Here is a 19928-nt window from a genome sequence, read left to right on the forward strand (position 1 = left end):
AGAAAGTAAATAGCTTTAACTAAGACATATATAGTTAAAAAAATAAAAAAATTCTTTGGGTGAATTGTTAGTTGATTCATTGGTAATAGATGTCGAACTTTATAAAGAGGACCACGATTCAATCCCCTGCAACTGTGATTGAAATGAGGCTGAAACTAGAAGAACTTATCTCAAATCGGATTAAATTGGTGGTGAAAAAAAAAAAAGAGTAATGTGGATGGAGACCTGTAGTGGAATGTTCTAAAAATATATAATTACTAGTTTACTACATCGTGACAGCGTTATTTTCCTTTGCTTATATCGATAGTTTTAAATTTAATGATCGGTCTTTTTATAAATTGTTGTTATTTCCCTTCAATCAATAATTTGTCACATAAAAATAAAAGGTAAATGGTTAAAAACTTAAATATCCATCGACTATCTTGATTTGGTGGAAAATAAAGCTTGAACACGTGTCTAGGATCATCTTCTTAAAAGTGCGTCATGTCAATTATGTTTTGTACCATAACCATACCATGTCCGTTTTGTACTCGTACGTACCTAACTCATCAAGTCTTAGATAAGGTCATGTTATCAGTATATGATTACATAGTACTAGTAGTAGTACTACGTAATAATTAGAAGTTGCACCATAGTAGTACTAATTATGTAATGTAACCACAGTTATGGAGTGTTTTTACTTCATGGGTTAATTTGAGAAAGAAAAAAAAATAATAATGTAGTAACTTCACACAATAAAAATGAAAATCAACAGAATCCAACTAACTAGCAAAAGTTAGAACAAGGGTCAATAGTAAGTCGTAACATGTGATTTCCTTTGTTATGTTATCCCTTATAGATATGACACATCACGGACATTAATTAAAGTCTTGGTTATTTTATGAAAATGTTTTTTTCATTTTTTAAAATTTATGAAAATGTTTTCTATTTTTTTTTTATAAATTAGTGTTAATTTTGTAACAAAAAAAATTAGTGTTAATTTTATTTACAAAACTTTTGAAGTAAATAACTGTGTAAATATTTAGGAAATAATGAAAATGCAATATTATTGTTTTTATTATTTTTAAAAATGCATAATCTCTAATTAATTTGTTTTGGTAAAATAAATTTCGGGCGAGGGGATGGTACAGAGAAGACTTTAGGGCTCAAGAGCACTTATAAAAATATTCATATTTAAATCTCTCTCAAAGAAACGACGGGACTCGAATTGATTTAACTTGTACTAGTACCAATTTGTAATTTAAGTTAGGTCACCATGAGTTTTAAAATGTACTACTACATCTACAACAATGAACACTTTGGTTGTTATTGTTGTTGAACATTATTACCAAATTAAGGATATAGGGATTGCTTCCGAACTACTCTGTCAATGTTGTTTAATAAGTTGGCACTGCACATGGGTGAAAACCTCCAAAGTAGTGTTAGTCAGAAAAATACTTAAAAAATGTTACGTGCATTGTTAACTTGACATTGCATGTGAAACACAAATCATATGAACGAGCAAATCAAGTTCCTTTCATGTACCGGATCCGTATCTTAGTCCCAAGAGAAGAAGAACAAATCTTAGAAATGTATTAATAAAATGTAGAATCATACACGTATTTCAAATTGCACTCTAAAGTTTATGTATTAGCTAACGTATAAACTAGTTGTGTTACTCAAACCCATAAACATAGAAATGGGTGAGATTTTTTTTATTTTAAATGAAAAATGTGTTTTAAAAATTATAACTATAGAATATATTAATTCCTGCATGAGTATTTTTATTGCATTTCTATGAAATCATTTTTCTACATTAAAATTTTGATGTGGATTTTTTTTTTATGTGGATCATATTGTTCTTTAATTTTTGTTATTTTTTAAAATATTTGTAAGGTGTAGAAGATAAAAGTATGAGCACAATAGAGAAAAACATTAGCTAGCTAGTTACATATTTTGATTTTTAAATAACCTGACTAACTTCTATTGCACCTTTTTTTTTTTTCTTTTCACGATGACTAATCTTCGTCGGAAAACCTGTGGGGCACATAACGTGGGTTCTCCTCTCCCAACCGAATTTTTTCTCCATACACATGAGCCAGAGATCAAACTCCTAACTACATGCTTAAGGGAACCAGATTTAATACCACTTGAACCAATTCATTGTTGGTCTTCTATTGCACATGTTATCATAAAGAAAAAAAAACTCCCAAAATAACGAATTATGTCCCTTTTTATAAGCATTGACAACATTTTTTCAAAAATATTTTCAGCACCATATATGTTAGTGTTAGGTATATTGTTCGAAATTTTAAGAGAGCATCAAACTAATGATCATGGTCGTCGGTCACCAACAAACTTTGACAACACATGCATCACCTTCCACCTAAAATCTTAAAACATTAAATATGTGTTGTGAGTCATCATTCTTATATATCATATATTTAACGTATTTATAGTCATGTGAGACTCACTTAAATTTCAACAATTTTTCTATCAAAGTTTTACATCTCATCTTATCTTATGAACTATATTCCTACCACTACAAGAAAACATAATATTACTGACCAAACTTATTGAGGGCTAAAAGCCCTAAGTAATGCATTTGTGGGATATTGAAGGCTTATGGCCGTCAGTAAGTAGTCTTGAAGAACGGAAATAATTAAAAAATTAACTATTAAGCATTAGTGACGGTCCTGGGCCGTCAGTATTGCACTGCCCATTTCAGACGGTCCCAGGCCGTCAGTATCGCACTAGCCGTTAAGCAATTATGACGGTCCTGGGCCGTCAGTAACGCATGTGAGTTATGACGGTCCCAGGCCGTCAGTAACCACATTTCCGTTGGACAATTATGACGGCTTATGGCCGTCAGTAATTGCTTGATTTTGAATTTTAAATTGTAACGGTCAATTATGACTACTCCTATATATTACTACTCCTTCACTTCATTTTTTCATTTCCATTCTCTCTCTAAATTTTATCTAACTTCTCTCTTAAATTTTCTCTAATTTCATACTTTCAACTTAATCTCCATACAAAAAGTGGTAAGTGTTTGTGTTTTACTTTTACGAATTTAAAATTTTTGTTTTGTTATTTAAATGTATATGTTCTAATATTTGTGTTTTACCATTTTTAATAGCAAGTCTTATTCTCGTGAGGAGCGGAGTTCGTGGGCTAGGTGCGCGCCAAGTAAGAATCTACTCGGCACCCAAGTAAGTAACGTAATTTTAATTTATATAGTGATAGTTTTTTTTTATCGTATACTTAGTAATAGTTATTAATTAATACTTTGTAATTTATTACTAATATTTTCTTATCACTATGTATAAAAGTTATTGTTTTTGTAAAAAAAATTAAAAAAATATATTTAATTTTGTTTATTTCGAAAACAGAATTATTTTTTTTAAATAAGTATTTTTTTTTCAAAAAAACAGTATATTTATATTATTTTTTAAAAAAACGAAATTTTTTTAAAAAAAATTTATAAAAGAAATTTTTTAACAGTTTGTGTATTTACTTTGTTATTTAAATGTATATGTTCTAATAATTTGTTATTTACAATTTTTATTAGCAAATTCTCGTGGTCATCGGAGGTCGTGGGTTAGGAGCGGAGTTTGTGGTTAGGAGCGCGCGCCAAGTAAGACTCTACCCGGCACCCAAGTAAGTAATATATGTAATTTTAATTTATAATATTTAGTGATAGTTTTATTTTTACCGTACACTTAGAAATAGTTACTAGCATTTTATTATTACTATGTATTTAAAAAAAGAAAAACAATTATATTTTAAAAAATTATAATATATATGTTAAAAAGTCGGTAGTTTTGTCAACTAAAAAACTTAGTATTTTTTAGATTTAATAAACCATAAACTTTAAAAATAAAATGTTAAAAGTTTATATGTTATTGTTGAGTAGACATATATATATGTCCAAAATACTTTTGAAAAATAAAGTAATAAATTTAATACATATATTGATCTAATTATATATTAATTAAACTATACGCAGATATGGATTTTACCAATCGTAATTGGATGTACGATAGACATAATCCTGGAAAGAGGGGCCGGGTTAAAGAGGAATTTAAAATAGGGGTCGAAATGTTTATCAATACAGTAAAATATAATGACATTGTGATACGTGAAGGGGGAATTAGATGTCCGTGTGTACTTTGTCGATGTACAAGAATACGGAGCGAAGATGAAATTAGGTCTCATTTATATAAAAAGGGATTCCAACCTAATTATTGGGTTTGGTCAAGTCATGGCGAGGGATGTTCCACGACTGTTCCCGTGAATCAAAATCGTGCTTCAAGCAGTGTTTTTCAGCCCGTTGTTGTTCCCGAATATTATCATCAGCATTATGATCCGTTTAATGAGATGGACAATATGATAACTAATGCCCTTGGGTTTAATACGCCGATTTATGTGCCAAATGATGTCGACGACCCTGCTGATGATGAATATGACGCTGATGTTAACGTCGAGAGACCAAATGAGGAAGCCCAGCGATTTTTTGATCTTTTGAAAGAGACAAATACACCGTTGTGTGAAGGCTCTCGAGACTCAAAGTTAACGGTGTGTATTAGACTTTTGGGTATCAAGTCTGAATGTCTTGTTTCAGAATACACCATGGACTTGATAACGAAACTGATGTTGGATATAACAATAGACCGTCCTCTTGATTTGCCAAAAAATTATTACGAAGCAAGACAATTGGTTGCAAAGTTAGGACTCGGAGCGAAGAGAATTGACTGTTGTGTTAACGGGTGTATGTTGTACTATAGCAACGAATTTGGTGTAGATGACGGTGCATTACTTGAATGTAAATTTTGTCAAGAACCAAGATATCGTGTAACAAGAAATTCACGGTCAGTCAGAAGGAAGCCAATCCCAAGAAAGGCGATGTTCTATTTACCCATAATACCAAGGTTGCAAAGGTTGTATGCATCGATGCAAACTGCCAGTAAAATGACATGGCATCGTGAAAACTATGAAAGGAGAAAAATGTCAGGTGAGTTGCGACATCCTTCTGATGGAATGGCTTGGAAGCATTTTGATCAAGTTTATCCCGACTTTGCTTCGGAGCCACGGAATGTCCGACTTGGGTTATGCTCAGATGGATTTACACCATATACTCAAGTATCAGCCACTCCATATTCATGTTGGCCTGTTCTGATTACCCCGTACAATCTTCCTCCTGATATGTGCATGTCAAAACCTTACATGTTTTTAGCCGCTGTAATACCAGGCCCATCTAGTCCAACTGTTGGTATTGATATCTATTTACAACCTTTGATTGATGATTTGAAGAGATTGTGGAACGGTGTTGCGACGTATGATATCAACCAAAAACGAAATTTCAATATGAGAGGAGCTTTGATGTGGACCATTAATGATTTTCCTGCATATGGGATGTTGTCTGGATGGGGGACACATGGTAAACTAGGATGTCCTATTTGCATGATGGACACCAAAGCGTTTTGGTTACACAACGGTGGGAAGGCTACTTGGTTTGACTGTCATCGTCGGTTCTTGCCTACTGATCATCCGTTTAGAAGAAATAAAAATGCTTTTGTTCATGGTGAGACCGAGACTCGTGATCCACCAGATTATTTGACATCCCGACAAGTCTGGAACAAAGTGAAAGATATTCCAAAGGTTGAGGTTGTAGGTGGTGTTGCCTCTAAACCGCGTGGTTATGGACAAACACACAACTGGACAAAAAGAAGTATCTTTTGGGATTTGCCGTATTGGAAAGACAACCTTTTACGTCACAACCTTGATGTTATGCATATTGAGAAAAATGTGTTTGAAAATATATTTAACACTGTCATGAATGTCAAAGGAAAAACGAAAGATAATGACAACGCGAGGAGAGACATAGGGTTGTATTGCAAACGTAACGAACTGTTGTTGGTGGAGACATCTAACGGCAAACTTCTTAAACCTCGTGCAAACTATACTTTATCTCCTGACGAAGCAAAATCTGTTTGTCGATGGGTAAAAGAAGTGAAGATGCCAGACGGTTATTCGTCGAATTTGGCGAGATGCGCTGATGTTGACCACGGAAGGATGCGTGGGATGAAAAGTCATGATTGTCATGTTTTTTTCCAGACTTTACTTCCGATTGCATTTAGTTCTTTACCCCAACATGTATTGAATCCGCTTATTGAAATCAGTCAATTTTTCAAGAATTTGTGTTCGACAACGCTAAGAGAGGCTGATCTCATCAAGATGGAAAATGACATTCCACTGATCTTGTGTAAGTTGGAGAGAATATTTCCTCCTGCCTTGTTTGATTCTATGGAGCATGTTGTGGTGCATCTTGCATACGAGGCTAGACTTGGTGGGCCGGTTCAATATAGATGGATGTACCCGTTTGAAAGGTTCATGGGTTATGCAAAACGTGCCGTGAAAAACAAAGCTAGGGTCGAAGGCTCAATTTGTGCAACATACTTACACCGCGAAACAATTTACTTTTGTTCGCATTACTTCAAAGACACGTTGTCATCAAGTCATATTCGCAATGAAACTGAAACATCTCGGCCTGTGAGAATTCACCCATTAAACATGTCAATATTCAGCTTGCCTGGTCGTAATGGTGGTGGTGAGAAAGTGTTGTATCCTGGTGACAAAGTTCTCTATTCGGCGCATGTTCACTTGCTGATTAATTGCAATGAAGTCGAGCCATATTTACAGTGAGTATTTTTAATTAGTTAATAAATAATTATTTATTCCAATTAAGTTCGCTTATAACTAACGATATTTAATAACTTAGGATATTTTTAACACAACATACTTCTGCTCAAATCAATTCGGAATTTCCAGCATGGTTCAAAGAATACATGTACCAACAAACACCCGCAACTCGTGTCATACAACACTTGAGAAACTTATCTGATGGCCCAAAGTCAACCGTTAAACAATGGCACACCTACTTTGTCAATGGTTACAGATTTGAGACACACAGTTGGAGTGAAGGAAAAACAACAGTAAACAGTGGAGTGTGTATGAAAGGTGTGACTGAAAATGGTGAAGGAGATTTTTACGGTGTCATTGAGAACATATTTGAAATCGAATACAATTACCTTGATTACAAGAAAACAGTCGTGTTGTTTTACTGTAAATGGTTTGATCCTTCAAATAGAGGTACCAGATATGATTCAAAGACTAATACCGTGGACATAAAAATGAACAAACATTATCCATTGTATGATCCGTTTGCTATGGCTCATAACGTCAGACAAGTTCACTATGTCCCTTATCCATCGACTACAAGGGATAAGCGAGGTTGGTGTGCCGCAATAACATCAAAACCAAGGGGTCTGATTGAAAAAAATGAGATAGATGAACGTGAAGATGAACCATATCAGGAAGATGAGATGTCCAATGTTGATGATGTCATTGCAGTTGAAACTTTTAATCAACTTTGTGTACAAGAAGAAGCCGAAGAAGTACCTTCTGATGGTGATGTTGATGAAGAGGACGTCGAAGATAATGGTGATGATGAAGGCAGTGATGATGAAGATGTATCAGATTGGGATGACAATTAATTTTATAATATAGTTATCCGCGTTGTAATAATATTAATCGTTGTACTTGAATATTTGTTTTTGGTTGCATTTGTTTATCGTTTAATGATGATGAATTATAAAACAATATATGTCATGTATTTCTTAATTAATTATATATATATTTGTCATGTATTTCTTAATTATATATATATTTGTCATGTATTTCTTAATTATATAAATATATTTATCATATATTTTTTTATTATAGATGAATCCAGATGAAGAAAATTTTGATGATGACAATGTCGATGATGACATTGATGATATTCCACCAGCACCGGGTGTCGGACGCGAACGCGCTCCACGTAGACGTAGATTACCCCGCCGCGTTGTTCGGAATCGATGGTTGGAGGGTATGCCCAAGTCTCGAACCGTAGATGGTGTGGAAGAGGAGTACGACTCCTACGACGACGATGATGACCACGAGGACGAGGAAATTGCCGATATTGCACTTCTAGCTCCTCAAAATGAATTGTTGGTTGACCGGCATGGTAGACCCATCATCATGCTATATACCGCCACAGAGTAAGTTAATTATTATTAAGAATTTGTGTTTAATAAATTAATTGGATATATATGATAATTATTCTTAACTAATATATATATATATTGTGCAGTTTGCAACCCCAAAATCCGGCGAATAAGGCAATCAATAATGCATTGAAATCCAAATTCCAGGCTCCATATCTCAACTGGACGGAGGTTAGGGCAGATGAGCGTGGATATCAACAATTTTGGAATGGCTTCAGGGTACGTTTTTATTTATAATTACTTTTTTATCAAATCAATTTTGTTACTAAACATATATTTACTAATTTATTAACAATTTTTCTTTATTTTTCGTAGTCGCAAGTAACTTGGCTGAATCACCACACAGCGGCTATTGAGCGTATATTCAACAAAAAAGCCACCAAGCGTCTGTCGACCTTACTTTTTGAAGCGCGGAAAAAGATTAAAAAGGATCCTTCAAAACCACCACTTTGGCTCGCTGGCAATTCATACCCTATGCTGTGCCGCAGATGGGAAGAGGAAGAGTATATTGCAAAGTGTATAAAGAACAAAGCCAACAGAAATACTGATGAAGCCAATCGTGCGTGCGTACACTCTGGAGGGTCTAAATCTGCCGGAACGCTTCGTCTTGAGTTCATCCAACAAATTGGTCGTCCACCCACCTTTATGGAGATGAATGACATGATGCACCGGTATGCAGATTCCGGTCAGTGGACGGGGGCAAGGGCGCAAGAAGTGTCGGTAAGTATTTAATTATATATATTATTTATTATTTATTTCGTATAACATTATTTTTTAAACATTATATAATTATATCTAAACATTATAATTAATTAATTATAATTTTTTTTTAATTTATTGTAGAGGTTGACGCAAATTTGGGTTGAAGAATATAATGCAAGCCAACTACGACTACCACCTCATAGGCGAGATAATGAGGATGTTCGTCGAAACAAGATGTCGTTGGCTTTTGTTAAGAATGCTGGTGGTCCGACTCGAGGTCGCAAATTCGCTGCTGGGTGTACATCTTCTCTATATGCAAGTGACCCAACTGGTTTGAGAGATGTCACTTACACATCTTCATCTTCATCGAGTACAGGACGCTCTCGTCCAACTCAAAGAGAGGAAACCGATGATGAGTATGAAGCGCGAATGAGGGCCACGTATAGAGAAGAATTCCGCGATGAGTTCGAAGCATCATTTGATGACCGGGTGGACCTACGGGTCCAACATATATTGCAGGAATTCTTTGCGCAGCAGAGGGCGCCGGCGGGGGGGGGGGGGGGGGGGGGGGGGGTTGGATCATCATCTCAGGCTTCGGCACGACAAAATCAAAATGCCGGTGAACAAGAATATCGACCGGATTTGAGTAGCATGGTTAATTTGAATCAGCTGCCGGAGTACCGAGAGGGTGATCCAGTACTGAGTATGAGCATAGAGGATATGAGTCAGATGCTTAATGAACCAGTTCATTTACAATTTTTTGATCCTACTGGGCAAACAAGTGGAAGCAGTAGTGACGGAAGCGGTAGAAATAATCAACAAACTGCTTTCACCGAATACCAGAGATCATTAAATCCACAACAAGACTTCATAATCCCACATCCAAATCAACCCCAAGGCAACTTCTTCCCAAATCAAGCCCCAATTAACTTCGTTCATAGGCCTGTGGCACGACCTCCTTCGCGAACGTCACTCCCCGGAGTCGTAATACACGAGGGAGGTAGAGGCCGAGGCCGAGGAAGGTCGCGTCAGCCAACAGACACTGGCAAGGGGAAGCGACCACTATATCAGCCGCCTGACCAACGTTGATGTGTAATTTTAATAATCTGTTGTTGATTATTATTTGTTTAATTGTTTTCTTTTTGTAATGACAATATTATCATTATATTTAATTATGCTTATGTTAAGTATTTTTATTATGCTTTTTATTAAATTTTAATTTTAATATTTTTTTAATTATTTATTATGCAGTATATTTTTTGTTTTAAAAAATTAATATTAATTTTTTAAAAAAAAAATTAATAATTTAATTATTTAAAAATCAAATACTGATTTTTAAATAATTAAATTATTAATTTTTTTTTTAATCGTTCACCATTACTGACGGCTCTAGGCCGTCACAATGTGCGAAAAGAACAAAGCATACTGACGGCTCCAGGCCGTCACAAATGCGTGGCCTTTTGAATTGACCGGTGTGTATTATTGACGGCTCCAGGCCGTCAGTAACGTTATTGACGGTCCTGGGCCGTCAGTAACCATTACTGGCGAGCTAATTACAGAGGGCCCAAGGCCGTCAGTAATGCATGCATTTTAGACGAAATTTGTGCATTACTGAGGGCCAAAGGCCCTCAGTAAATGCATGTTTTCTTGTAGTGTACTTATGCTCTCCCACCGAGTTAAATCATGCTTGATATCACTTTTTGGGTATTTAGTGGAGCATATCAGGATAACAACGAGCTAATGATCCATATCACTAAGAGACATGAATATAACATTTTCACTCAACATCTTACGACATTAAATATATGAATCATAACTTATTTTTATATATCAAGGTTTATTTATAGTCGAAGACTAGTTAATTCCGTTTGAATTTTAACAAAATTTTGATCTAATATTCTAAATAAGTTTGGATCTACCCTATTTTTGTATTTACCTTATAATCTATAACTTATATCAATTACATTGACAAAATCAACTCATAAATTACGTATAAGATAGTGATGTATGTAACAAAAAGACTTTGGCATGATATCTAATTTAAGCCAAGAAAGGGATCAAGCATGCATATACCCTTACTATTTATAATAAGTAAGTGGTTAATGAAGTCAAGAATATGCTATGCTCTAAATTTGGAGTTTGCTTACTTGAAGAAGCAGAGATGACGAGTTGAGTGAAAAGAAAACAATAAATAATTGAAAGTCGTATGGTATACATCCATCTTATTTAATTGTTTGCACATCACTATCTTATTTCATAACCACTCAATGAAAAAAATAAAACACATGACATATTTATTTATTATTCAATGATATATATAACTGCCCCCTCCATCTTTTTTTGTTTTGTTTTTCAATTTTTGTATTCTTGCCTTCATATTACACTATGACAATCACCTTTTATTTTCCTCATAATTTTGCTTTCCATTATATACTTGTATTTCTTTTGGTACGGCATTCTTGGCCTTCAGTCAAAAAGGGGAACAATGTGTAGCCAAATCTGTGGCAACAATACAATTACAAATTCACAATAATACCCCTTTTCCATCTTCACACCAATTTCTTCATTATTCTCTTTACCACCACCACCACCATCATAATCATAAGCATAATCATAATCATCATCACTATAGTTTTTTTTTTCTCCCTCCATATTCAATTTTAGTGCCTTTTTTTCTTTCATCTCTTCTCTTCACACCCCAAATTCAATGAACACCCAAACCAAAAATCAACACTCACGTGCATGACACGTGTCACATGAGATTTTCATTTTCAATCTATTTTTCTTCATCTTTTCATTTCTCATACACCTAAACAAATCCACTTCAAACATATCTCAAAAAAAAAAAAAATATACCCTTTTGAAAACTCTTTACAAAGTTCGAATCTTTAGCAGAAAATAAGAAGACCCAGAAAAACCGTTACTCCAATGCGACAACGACAACCTATGATTCTGTAGTTTCAGCTTCTGTGATCGTTCAACTTCAACAATGGGAGGTTGCACTTCAAAGCCACATAAACCAAACCCATATGCGCTTAGAGAAACAGAAACTGACCCAACACAAATCCCAAAAACCCCACTAAGTCCCGACGGTGAAAACCATCGTCGGAAAGATGACGTCATCGCCGGAAAAAAGTCTCCGTTTTTTCCTTTTTACAGTCCAAGTCCAGCTCGCTTCCTGAAGAAGTCTCCGTCGACGACTCCTAGCCGGAGTACTAGCTCGACGCCGAGGAGGTTTTTCCGGCGAGCTTTTCCTCCACCTTCTCCGGCGAAACATATAAGGGCTGTGTTGGCTAGGAGACAAGGGAAGAAGGAAACTGCGGCGATACCGGAAGATTCGGAGGAGGGTGCTGGTGATTTGGACAAGAGATTTGGATTCTCAAAGGATTTTAGTAGTAGGTTGGAGGTTGGAGAAGAAGTGGGTAGAGGGCATTTTGGGTATACTTGTTCTGCTAAGTTCAAGAAGGGTGAGTTTAAGGGTCAACAAGTTGCTGTAAAAGTTATCTCTAAAGCAAAGGTTAATCTTGTTCTTGTTCCTTCAATTTCTAGCTAATTGCAAACTTAAAATTGTTTTTTTTTTTTTTTTTTTTTGGGTATTAACCCCCTGGTTGGGAACTAGAGGAATGAGGTCCTTCAGAGTTCGATCGTGAGTTAAGTAAAGTCTGACTAAGAATTGTTTTCAATAGGAAATATTTTTGTTAAGTGTTGATACTTAGATGAATCACTTGGTACAGTTTAGAAGATTGATATATGCTTGGAAGTTCTTTTAATTTTGGCGATTCATCTATTTGTTTGACAAACCTTGAGGTTTTAGGTTGTTTTAGTTCCTTATGTTTAAGGATTTTCTGTTGAGGATTATTTGCTTAGAATAGTTTGGAAAGTTGGGATTGAGTGTTAGTGTATGTGTCTTTTGTGAAAATAGAGTAGATCAGCCTCTCTTAGTACTCTTATTTTAAGCTTGATCTAATAGTTAGGTTGATGTTTTCATCAAACTTGTTAGAGTGAAACTTGAGGAATAGAGACTATAGCACTTGAATTTTCCTTTGAATTTGGATGATATTGTTCTTTACTCCCTCCGGTCCTTAATATAAGAAAGATTTTACTTTTTAGATTCATGGAATGATTGATGTATTTGGTCTGGAAAATGGACCAAATACATCTATCTTTCTATGAATCTAGAAAGCAAAAATTTTCTTATATAAGGGACTAGAGGGAGTATTATGTAATAATTTCGGAGTTTTTGATACTCCGTACTTCATTCTACTTTTGTCACCTGTGATGTCATTTTATGTTTGTTTCCTTGCACCTGATTTAAATTTTGTTAAGGGAACTATGTATAAATTACACATTCATCTTTAGATGTTTTGTTGCCAGATGACAACAGCAATTGCAATTGAAGATGTTAGAAGGGAGGTGAAAATATTGCGAGCTTTGAACGGTCATAGTAATTTGGTACAATTTTATGATGCATTTGAAGACCAAGAAAACGTCTACATTGTAATGGAGTAAGTTTGGGGGTATTTGTTTCCTTTTCAATTTTGAGTTTGGTTGTGCTTTGTGCATTCTTGTTAAGAAACATATGTATATATATACGTACATACATACATTATATTCACTTCCTATAACAAGTTTTTTTAAACTTTGTTCAATAACTTCGTATGAAAATTTAATTTCATCAATTCAACTGGTAGATTGGACGATCTTATCATGTAGATCAAGTCTACATAATTGGTACATCATCATACAACTTTTTCCAGTGTGTAATATACTCAAATATTTACTATAAGATCACATACTATATCTAAAATTGATTCGTCTAATTAATGATTCAGATATTGGATTTGTTAAATTAATTTTCACATACAGTTAAAAAAGGGATTAAGCTCGAGAGTTGTTTCTAGAGTAATTGAATCCCCATATATAGTTGACACTAAGGTAGAATTTTTTGTTTGTTTATATAGCATTTTCATAATTAACTGGATACTATTGATGTTTCAGGTTATGTGAAGGGGGAGAGCTATTAGATATGATACTATCAAGGTAATTCATAATTTCATATGTTTTTAATGGTGTGAAATAGTGCCGCTATTGCGGCGTCACAGTGGGCGACAGCCCCCACACGTGGCATTGTCGAGTTATTTCAATAGTGAAATTTGATTTTCTAATTGCACCTTGTCATTTACTAGCTACATGATTTAATTCTTATTCAGAGGAGGGAAATATACAGAAGACGATGCAAAGGCTGTCATGGTACAAATACTAAATGTCGTTGCATTTTGTCATCTTCAGGGTGTGGTGCACCGAGATCTTAAACCTGAGGTGAGTGTATTCCTTCATTTGTCATTCAGATAGTGAGTCATTGTCCCTGTGTGCGTTGACTTAGTCAAAATCAGTGTGGGGGGGGGCTTTTGCAAAAGGGGCTAAAGTTAGGGGGTCAAAAGTGCTATTGTGAAAGCTAGGGGGCCAAATGCAGTTTAGCCTTGATTTTTTTTCCCTTCCTTTTAATGGTTTTGTTTTGTGTGTATGTGTGTGTTTACTCAGTTATGGTATATAGGTTGATATAATCCATGAGTATGACCTAACTTTATGCAGTTTCATACTTTCATTTAGTGTGCGTCGGTCATCTAGGCTCTGGAAACTAGCTCCTTTATAGGATAAACCCTGTTGTTTGTATTATTTGAATCAAGTTTAAATTGATTTAGTATTTCAATTTGGAAATGGTTGCATATTGTCTAACCAACTTGCATTTTCTCATTCAGAATTTTTTGTACACTTCAAAGGATGAAAGTTCCGAGTTAAAAGCTATAGACTTTGGGTTATCAGATTTTGTCAGACCAGGTTTTCCTTCGCATGTTCTTGCTTTTTCTATTAACATCCTTTTCCTCATAAGAGTAGCAATTTTCTTAATTTTATCATCATGTCATACAGATGAAAGGCTTAATGACATTGTTGGAAGTGCATATTATGTGGCTCCTGAAGTTCTTCATAGATCTTACAGCACAGAGGCTGATGTGTGGAGTATAGGTGTGATAGCATATATTCTATTATGTGGCAGTCGTCCATTTTGGGCTCGAACAGAGTCTGGTATTTTTAGGGCAGTTTTGAAAGCTGATCCAGGCTTCGATGAAGCTCCCTGGCCATCTTTATCTTCAGAAGCAAAAGATTTTGTCCAGCGCCTACTGAATAAGGACCCTCGGAAGCGAATATCTGCTGCTCAGGCTCTGAGTGAGTTTTCTTGTGACCTCTAATATCAATGATGTTCTAATAAGACATTTCTTCAGATTCGAGCAATAATTTTGTGCTTGCAGGTCATCCTTGGATACGTAATTACAACGATGTAAAAGTTCCGCTTGATATCTTAATATTTAAACTCATGAAGACTTATATGAGATCATCATCCTTGCGTAAGGCTGCCTTAAGGGTGCGTATTTTGGTTTCTGAATACACTAAAATGCAATTTGCAATAAAATGACCGTGTTTTGGTTTTAGTTAATTTATGTTCATCTCTTTGGCAGGCCTTATCAAAGACATTAACTGCTGACGAACTCTATTATCTGAGGGAACAATATGCACTGTTGGAACCAAGCAAAAATGGGAGCATATCCTTGGAGAACATTAACAAGGTTGATTGTCATATCAACTTTTTAGAAGTTTATCGTTTTGTCAGATAGATTCCAAAAGTTTTTCTAATTCATATTTTATGAGCAGGCCTTGAAGAAATATGCAACAGATGCCATGAAAGAGTCTCGTATCACAGATTTTCTTTCCTCGGTAATAATACGTTGTTCTGTTATCGTAGATTCTTTTAGTTTGACTGGTTCCTTTCTGAACTGTTCCTGCTATTTCCCTTTTATTACAGCTGAGTTCATTACAATATAGAAGGATGGACTTTGAAGAATTCTGTGCTGCTGCACTAAGTGTGCACCAACTTGAAGCTCTTGATCGTTGGGAACAACATGCCCGTTGCGCATATGAACTTTTTGAAAAAGATGGAAACAGGGCTATTGTCATTGAAGAACTTGCTTCAGTAAGTTAACAAAAGCACTGAAGCCATTATTATTTTTGTTCTGTAACTGAATTAGTATACATGACTAATCAAAATCATATTTCTTAAAAAATTGTTTTGTAGGAACTTGGACTTGGTCCGTCTATTCCTGTTCATGTTGTTCTTCATGACTGGATACGCCACACCGATGGGAAGTTAAGCTTTCTCGGGTTTGTCAAATTATTGCACGGTGTATCTAGCCGAAGCCTTCCAAAGGTTCAGTTATGATGTAAAGCACAGCTTGTGGATATGCCGAATTTTCTCTGCCATGTGGCTCAATCATATTTGAATCTGTGTCAATCATCTGAAGCTATTGCAACTTGCAAACATGACCCATTAAAGTATAGTTTCATAATGAAATGCAAAATGATTCTTTTGAAGGTGCTCAAATTGTAAAATAGTCTACAGAACTTTGGCTTAAGAAATTAAGATATGAATCGTAGGTTTAGAATTAGGTTTGTGTCGATGGGTGGTAATAATTTAGTGTCACTTGTCTTAATGAATGCCTTTGTATACACTTCAAATTTGCAAGTCTTATAATTTATACTCTTGTTTTTACTGTGTGTATTTGGGAAACAGATTTCCTGCTATAACTGTGTTGACGCAATGTGAATCGTCCAAATCAATGAATGGTCAAGAGTATTTTAGTGTATGTATAATGTAAACCGTTCGATGTAAAATCAGTGGCCGAGATCAATTACAGTGTAAAACTACGGGCTTTTTCAACTGTAGCAAATCCAGATCCGTGTATTTGTGCAGGAGTTTGCTAATTTAACATTCCTCTGATCAATTTATTTTTCTCAAATGGCCTTTGATTTGAAACTAATATATTTCGAATATGGAGAAAGTAGTGGAAACTGGAAAGGGTACCACAATTTCCAACTTTTACAAATAAGACTCCAAATCTAACTCTTAAACAGTAGAGTATCGCAAAAAACAATCAAATAGGTCAACATACAATTCATAATAAAGACAAAGATCTCTCACCTTTCCAGTCCAGCAACCATTTTTGAGACAATACTTTGATTTTCTCTACTATGTTCTCATCCTAATTAGAGAAAATACAATCATTCCTCTTTTTCATATATCCCAAACATGACATATCATAAGTAACATTGACCTCCCTTTTACATACCAAAGATACAAACATCAAAAGAATAACCAAGGCAACTCACCCAGCATCATAAACTACACCCGAAACCACAGACAATCTTGGTACAACTACAAACCTCCATGAAGAACTACGACTTAACAAACAAGGGAACCTCCGACTCTAGATAATCAAAACATAAACACTTTGATGTTTCAGCCTCTACAATTACCTTTCTGCTAACTCATTCTGTTGTGTCATTTCTTTTGATTCTTGTTCACTTTTCAGTAGGTTGATAACAATCTATAGTTTTTACTTCTTGGTTACAGATGCATTGTTGTGTTAAATGCTGAACTTTGGAAAAAAATAGTTTAATGACAAAAAATAAATAAAAAAAAAAAGATAAATAATATGCGATAAAACAGGATATACACACAGAAGGTGCAGCTTAAAAAGAATCTAATTGCACCAGTCAAAGAACGGATTTTGCACGTGATTCTAAATTTGTGATCCCCATTAATTTTGTAATTATTTTTAACCCACAGAATATTTCTTTCTGATCTCACCACCTGTTGCATATTTATCTGATTCGTATTATCAGATATTCCCAATGACAGATATGGGTGTTGATAGAAATGGTGATTGATATACAAATATTAAGAAGAAATACATGTACAAACAACTTCAATAACTTTGCATCACAACCAGACACCAATAACTTCAATATATTGTTATCTACTCAGGCAATATGTGCAGTGAAAACTAAGCTCAAACCATGTTAACAATGCATCAGAACAGCTTGGCATTCAGGCAGCTATAAAATTATGAATTTGTGAATTTATTCTGTAATCAAAATAACATACTACATAAGTATAACCTTAGTAGAACTATTTTCTGTATGATATTTTTGTAAACTGATTAAACTTGACGAAGGAAACAGGATGTAATAGTAACCCGAATGGCAAACTGATGAAGCTCTGCCATTAATGTTAAGTTGAACTTGTCTGAAACATCTAATTCAAATCTAATGTTAGTACAATAGTCCTCCTCATCACAAGACAAGGAGACATTACAGTTGAACACAACCACAAATCCTGTTATCTAATTCTAAATCTGGTTACTAAAATCATTCAACATAGATAATACACAATGCACATCCTACAAGAGTATAAATATTCTTGTTTTTTAAAAAATAAATCTACATCATAAGGTTGTTCACCCTCTCCCTCACCATGAATGAACCTGGTAGCGAAGTAAAATAACTATCTTGAAGAGAGCTTTTGGTGCAAATCCTCAGTCAGAACTTGCCTCAAGCTTTCTGCAAAGAAATAGAAAGACTTCTCACTATCCAGCATCCTAGGTTGAGCTCCACTCTCATCAGGCTCCTTCCACGGCTCCGGTTCAGGTTCCCTAGCAATTTGACACAAATTATGCAAAACACAACAAGCAACTATCGTTTGCGGCACATGATGAAGACCCACATTCAATTCCTGAAGAATCTTCCACCTTCCTTTAAGCAAAGCAATAGCATCCACAACCACAGACCTACCCTTCATAAGCATTCCATCAAACAGATTCTGCGCAGGAGTACCCATCCCACTAGGCGAATAAGGTGTAAGCAAAAATGGCAACAAAGGATAACACCAATCACCAACAACATAAGGACGAACATGGTGACCGCGAACATTGATAACCTTTTCCCAAGCAACATCTCCTGAAGTAAGACGCTGGTAGAGAAGACTATCCCTAAAATGAGTAGCATCATCAGTGCCACCAGGAGCTTTAACACAAACATCCCAGAAAATCTTTTTGTGATCAGAAACAACCTGAAGAAGAACTGAAGGGTAACCATATCGCGAATGATACGTAGCAGGGTTAGAACTAGGACCAGAACGAAGCTTAACAGGGCTAGAATCAATAGCACCACACATGTTAGGAAGTGAGGTGAGTTCTTCAAAGGCTTGAGTGGTTTCAATGAGTCGGCGACGACCAACTGGGATTTTGATGAATTCAGGGTAGAGTTTGGTTGCAAGAAGGCGCGTGACCATGTTTGTGATTTTGGAAACAAGGTAAGGTTCAAGGGAGTAACGAGAAGCGATGGTTTTCGCAGAGAGACCGTGAGCGAGACGAGAGAGAACCATAGCAACAGCGTAATCGGAAGGGAGGGAAAGATTTGAAATGGCGATGTGGGGTTTGAGTTTATTAACGACGGTGGTGAAAACTGGGTAAGAGAGACCGTAAAGAGAACGCCACTGCGCGTCACGGAGTGGAGCTTCGAGAGACCAGATGTGTTCCGTTGAAAGAGCACGGAAAGCTGCGACGGAGTAATCGGAGGCGTTAGGGTTCCGACGGCGTTTCTTACGGCGGTTGTTGTTGGAAGGTGAGGATGGAGTACGGGTTGATGCGACGTAGGAAAGGACGGAAGCCATGGTGAAGAGAAGGAGAGGTGCGATTGAGGATGAATGGAGGAGAGTTGTGGTGGAGTTAGCGGAGGAGGTTGCGGTGGTGGAGAGTGTGTCGGTGGTTGGATCGAGAGAGTTGTGAAGATGAAGAAGATTTGAGAGCATTACCAAGAACCATTGATCCATTTGAAAACCCTAATTTGTGTTAATTTACCCCCCAATTCGAATGGAATTAGGGTTTTGTGTTGTGAGAGAGACAGAAATGGTGAACGGTGGATCTATCTATTGTTGCAGCAATAATGAGATATGTGATTTGATTATGAGTGGGAGAAAGTGGGGGTATGGATGAAAGAAAGGGAGGAGAATGTAGCAATTGTATGTGTAGACAGTGTTGTGTGACACTTTCTGTCTGTTTGTTTGTGGTGTTGGGTGGTGGTGGCGGTAGCCGGTCACTGACTAGCTCAGCACCCACTACACTGCTCCAGCTACCCATTTCTACTCATTTCACATTTTCTAAAAACATTTTACGTCACTTTTTCTAATTTAGTTTTAGCATCAAAATATTAAACAGTGCTTCCATTAATTGTAGAGCAATGGTAAAT

General features: G+C 35.7%; 4 protein-coding genes across 5 annotated transcripts; 3 read left to right on the forward strand and 1 right to left on the reverse strand.

Moving 5' to 3' along the window:
• The first annotated feature begins 3602 nt into the window (after window positions 1-3602).
• On the forward strand, window positions 3603-6684 carry LOC123922232. Its single transcript, XM_045974969.1, has 2 exons — window positions 3603-3639; window positions 3989-6684. The coding sequence occupies exon 2, from the start codon at window positions 3991-3993 to the stop codon at window positions 6682-6684; it is 2694 nt and encodes an 897-aa protein (XP_045830925.1). The 5' UTR covers window positions 3603-3639; window positions 3989-3990.
• Window positions 6685-6827: 143 nt separating this feature from the next.
• LOC123922233 lies at window positions 6828-9978 on the forward strand. Its single transcript, XM_045974970.1, has 5 exons — window positions 6828-7497; window positions 7781-8081; window positions 8174-8306; window positions 8403-8807; window positions 8931-9978. Exons 1-5 carry the CDS (start codon window positions 6828-6830, stop codon window positions 9876-9878), a joined length of 2457 nt encoding a protein of 818 aa, XP_045830926.1. The 3' UTR covers window positions 9879-9978.
• Window positions 9979-11050: 1072 nt separating this feature from the next.
• On the forward strand, window positions 11051-16392 carry LOC123924279 (CDPK-related kinase 5-like). Of its 2 annotated transcripts, XM_045977118.1 has the most exons (11): window positions 11051-12306; window positions 13164-13294; window positions 13788-13829; window positions 14000-14108; window positions 14549-14627; window positions 14718-15014; window positions 15098-15210; window positions 15305-15412; window positions 15498-15560; window positions 15649-15816; window positions 15919-16392. In XM_045977118.1, exons 1-11 carry the CDS (start codon window positions 11779-11781, stop codon window positions 16060-16062), a joined length of 1782 nt encoding a protein of 593 aa, XP_045833074.1. In that variant the 5' UTR covers window positions 11051-11778; the 3' UTR covers window positions 16063-16392. The 2 variants fall into 2 exon arrangements, with proteins under 2 accessions (XP_045833074.1, XP_045833073.1); XM_045977117.1 differs by having other exon boundaries at window positions 11142-12306; window positions 14549-15014.
• A 1476-nt stretch (window positions 16393-17868) lies between these two features.
• On the reverse strand, window positions 17869-19915 carry LOC123924280 (protein ALP1-like). The gene has a single exon (XM_045977119.1). It carries the CDS (start codon window positions 19510-19512, stop codon window positions 18187-18189), a length of 1326 nt encoding a protein of 441 aa, XP_045833075.1. The 5' UTR covers window positions 19513-19915; the 3' UTR covers window positions 17869-18186.
• Between the last annotated feature and the right edge of the window lie 13 nt (window positions 19916-19928).

This window comes from Trifolium pratense, linkage group LG4 (genome assembly GCF_020283565.1).
Source record: "Trifolium pratense cultivar HEN17-A07 linkage group LG4, ARS_RC_1.1, whole genome shotgun sequence".
NCBI lineage: Eukaryota > Viridiplantae > Streptophyta > Magnoliopsida > Fabales > Fabaceae > Trifolium > Trifolium pratense.

Coding starts and splice junctions, on each gene's coding strand:
- LOC123924279 (XM_045977117.1), top strand. CDS start 11,779: ATGGGAGGTTGCACTTCAAAGCCACATAAACCAAACCCATATGCGCTT. Junction 13,295..13,787: donor AACGTCTACATTGTAATGGA/GTAAGTTTGGGG, acceptor TTGATGTTTCAG/GTTATGTGAAGGGGGAGAGC. Junction 15,817..15,918: donor TCATTGAAGAACTTGCTTCA/GTAAGTTAACAA, acceptor ATTGTTTTGTAG/GAACTTGGACTTGGTCCGTC.
- LOC123922232 (XM_045974969.1), top strand. CDS start 3,991: ATGGATTTTACCAATCGTAATTGGATGTACGATAGACATAATCCTGGA.
- LOC123924280 (XM_045977119.1), bottom strand. CDS start 19,512: ATGGATCAATGGTTCTTGGTAATGCTCTCAAATCTTCTTCATCTTCAC.
- LOC123922233 (XM_045974970.1), top strand. CDS start 6,828: ATGTACCAACAAACACCCGCAACTCGTGTCATACAACACTTGAGAAAC. Junction 8,082..8,173: donor ATGCTATATACCGCCACAGA/GTAAGTTAATTA, acceptor TATATTGTGCAG/TTTGCAACCCCAAAATCCGG. Junction 8,808..8,930: donor CAAGGGCGCAAGAAGTGTCG/GTAAGTATTTAA, acceptor AATTTATTGTAG/AGGTTGACGCAAATTTGGGT.